Source organism: Tenrec ecaudatus, chromosome X (assembly GCF_050624435.1).
Source record: "Tenrec ecaudatus isolate mTenEca1 chromosome X, mTenEca1.hap1, whole genome shotgun sequence".
NCBI classification, from domain to species: domain Eukaryota; kingdom Metazoa; phylum Chordata; class Mammalia; order Afrosoricida; family Tenrecidae; genus Tenrec; species Tenrec ecaudatus.
Window position 1 is genome coordinate 156,788,875 of NC_134548.1, and position 3,454 is coordinate 156,792,328.

At 52.8% G+C, this 3,454-nt stretch overlaps 1 protein-coding gene across 1 annotated transcript; it reads left to right on the forward strand.

Moving 5' to 3' along the window:
- The first annotated feature begins 990 nt into the window (after nt 1–990).
- LDOC1 (LDOC1 regulator of NFKB signaling) lies at nt 991–2,326 on the forward strand. Its single transcript, XM_075539049.1, has one exon. The coding sequence runs from the start codon at nt 1,112–1,114 to the stop codon at nt 1,550–1,552; it is 441 nt and encodes a 146-aa protein (XP_075395164.1). The 5' UTR covers nt 991–1,111; the 3' UTR covers nt 1,553–2,326.
- The last annotated feature ends 1,128 nt before the right edge of the window (nt 2,327–3,454 follow it).

The window sequence follows — 3,454 nt, forward strand, 5'->3', positions numbered from 1 at the left end:
TCTTAACCAAAATGTTTGAGTCCACACAGAGGTACCTTGGAAGAGAGGCCTGGCAGCCTCCTTCCAAAACACCAGTCATTGTAAACCCTGGGAAGCAGGGTTCTATTCTAACAAGGCGCGGGCATGCCAGGAGTGAGGACTGATTGGCAAGCAAGTGGCTTTTTTAATGAGGTTCAACTTTTGTTTGAAAGGATCCTTGTGTCTATTCTGTAGGAGGGCACAAGTGAAGGCTGACAGATCAGTTGTGATGTGTCAAGAAGTCATCGAGGTGGAGCTACATTTTTCAAGCAGAGCCCACAGCATTGTTCCACACTTTGGGGTCATAGGCAAAGCAGAAAACAAAAACAAAAAACGACCACGTTCAAAAACACAAATGTCTTAATTGTCAAGCATAGTATACGAATAATAGTACTTATTAGTCCTGGGAATCTAACAGTAGGAAATAAACTAGAGGCACAGACAGGCTGCCTGCAAAGGGTTATCAGCTCCTAATCTGGCAGAGATTTTTAACACCTCACTCTTTAGCAAAACAAGTTCAATAGTAACCAAGTAAACAGATTCCTTTGACATGCTGTTTTGTCATGAGCGACAGGGTGTGTATGCCTCCAAATTTGAATCCTCCCCCAAACACTGAATTCTGTGCCCAGTTCTTGGGTGATATGATGAAATCTAGGGGCTACAGAACCCACGAAGATACACTGGGGTGTGTGTGAGGAAGGAGAGGGGCTGGATGCTCTCCTTTAACTTAGCAGGTGTTGCTTTCTGAGCGAATGACCCGAGCCTCCTGGGGCCCTCTGCAAACGCAGCCCTTTCTGACCCTGTCAGCCAGGCTGCAAAACCCCAGCTCCGCCCACCGGCCGGGCAAGCCCCTCCTCTGGCCCTGCCCCCCTTGGCCTAATGCGCCCCGCCCGTGCCTCCGCCCCCTCTCCCACGCTGCACGGCGCGCCGGCCGCCTGAGAGGACAGTGGGTGGAGCCTGAGCCGCAGCCCGGCCCTCGGCGCGCCGTCCCCAGCCCTCCCTGCGCGCGCCTTGGCGGACACGCACTTCCTGCGAGGCCTCCGCGCAGCCCTTGGCCCACCCGAGCGAGCCGAGCCCCTGTGAAGAGTTCGCCATGGTGGACGAGCTGGTGCTGCTGCTGCACGCGCTCCTGGTACGGCACCGGGCCCTGAGCATCGAGAACAGCCAGCTGATGGATCAGCTGCGGCTGCTGGTGTGCGAGCGAGCTACCCTGCTGCGCCAGGTACGTCCGCCCAGCTGCCCGGTGCCCTTCCCCCAGACGTTTAGCGGAGAGAACGGCCGGCTCCCGGAGTTTATCGTGCAGACGACCTCCTACATGCTCGTCAATGAGAACCGATTCTGCAATGATGCCATGAAGGTGGCCTTCCTCATCAGCCTCCTCAGCGGGGAAGCCGAAGAGTGGGTGGTGCCTTTGATTGAGATGGATAGCCCCATCCTTGTCAACTACCGGGCCTTTGTTGATGAGATGAAGGATTATTTTGGCTGGGATGATGATGAAGAGGATGAAGATGACGAAGAAGAGGACTATTACTAGGCCTCGTGACCCTCGGTCCTGGGGGTAGAGCCCACAAGCAGCTCACCCCCCTTATCCCCTCCCCTGCGTTACCACCCTCCTCCCTCCCCTCTGTGTTCCTTGGCCCCCTCCATGCTCTCTCAGTGCCCTGGCCCCTCTGGCCGCCCCTACACCCACACCCTTAGTGCTTGTCTTTGTTCAAGATACCTGCTGCTGAGGCCAGCCCAGGGCCCCTCCCAGCCCATTTGGTGTTTTTCCTGTGCTCCAGCTGTAGGCCAGGCCCAGGTGACAAATTGGACAGAGTGTGCACAATTTTACTGCCGCCACCCACCCAACTGCGAGGCTTGATCTGCCACAGAGACACAGGCTGCATCAACCCACCACCTTCCACCAAGGACCCACCATCTTTGGAGCTGAGGACCAATCTAGAAGATGCCAGAGTTGCTGCATCTCCTTGGACAATGACTTGCACAGCCTACTGGCCCATGCAAAGGCCAACCTCTCAGCCTGGTTAGTTCCCTACCAATTGCCAGCAACCTCCCCTGCCCCTCGCCAGATGGCTGCCAGAGCCTGGTCTGCCGACCATCCCAGTTGGTACACCTCTGTTCTGCATCAGTGATACACAGCTGTCATGGGTTTGTTTGTTTTTCTGTGACAATTGCAGCAGTCCTATAGATATGTGCATTTCGACAAAAACTTACAACCAACAGAGACCAACCAAACCAGATACTCAACCCGATTCTCCCTGGAAAACGCATTTGCATTCTTTTTAATAAATATCAAGCACTACTAAAATGCAGATTATTGTTTTTAATCGGTAGGGGCGAGCCCTGGTGGCGTAGTGGTGACGAGCTTTGGGCTGCTAACCGCAAGCTCAGCAGTTCAAGACCACAGCAGTTCTGAGGGAGAAAAACTAAAGAGTTACAGTTTTGGATTCTCCCACGAGCAGTTCTACCCTGTAGGGTTGCTTTAGGTTGGCATCCACTCTAAGGCAACGAGTGAGACTTCCACTCCAGCTCTCCTTTTCCCCACTTAAAGCATTAGACCCAGCTCTATCATAATTATTCCACAGTGTCATCTCTAGTCTCAGGTGGTGTGGGTGAGGGGTGACTAAATAGGTGGTACATCATCCAAAGACTGGGGGTACTTTTGATAATTCCCCTGGGACAACAGGCAGACATGTGGACACACAATGTACCCACTGTTCCTTGCCTTTGAGTTCGTTTCTCAACACTGCCAGGGGAATCCTGCCCCATAACCTTTGTTGCCTGTGCGTTATGAGTGAGCTCAGACTTCGGGTAGCCTGTATAGCACACTTTCAAGTGCTCCAGCTGTTCATTCTGGGATCCTGGGTAAGCACACCTAGCATCAATACAGCCTGCCCATAAGGGAACCAGCCCCTTTGAGTTTGCATCTCATTCATGTGCCCTGGATTCCTCCTCTATAGCTTGGCAAGCCGCTTGGTTGCTTTCTGACCAGGCTTTTTGCTGGTCTGGGTGGGATCTCTGGGGAGGGCCGATTAAAGGCATTGAGGGGTGTGCAGGGGTGGAGGAGCTGGTAAGGGCAGCAATGGCTGGCTTTTTCTTAATGTATTGTGAACAACATGAACCCATGTGAAGTTGGTCGCGATAGACTAGTAAGTAAGCATAAGGAAACCCGTTCTATCCTTCCTTGCGGAGTACTGTCTGGTTTCTTTGCCAGGGAGTGTAAATTTGGAAAGAGGCATTGCATCTGCAGGAAGGTGCTGTGAGGTAGGGGGAGAGAGGCAGATGTCAACCTAGAAACATGTTATCTGATGGGGACATGTGAAACTATTCCCTGCAGATTAGGGCGTAATCACAAGGAAGTCCAAGCATACCTTGCTGATTGAGTAATCAGACAATGGGAATGGGTCCTGAGAAGACACCACACCTTTGCATAACA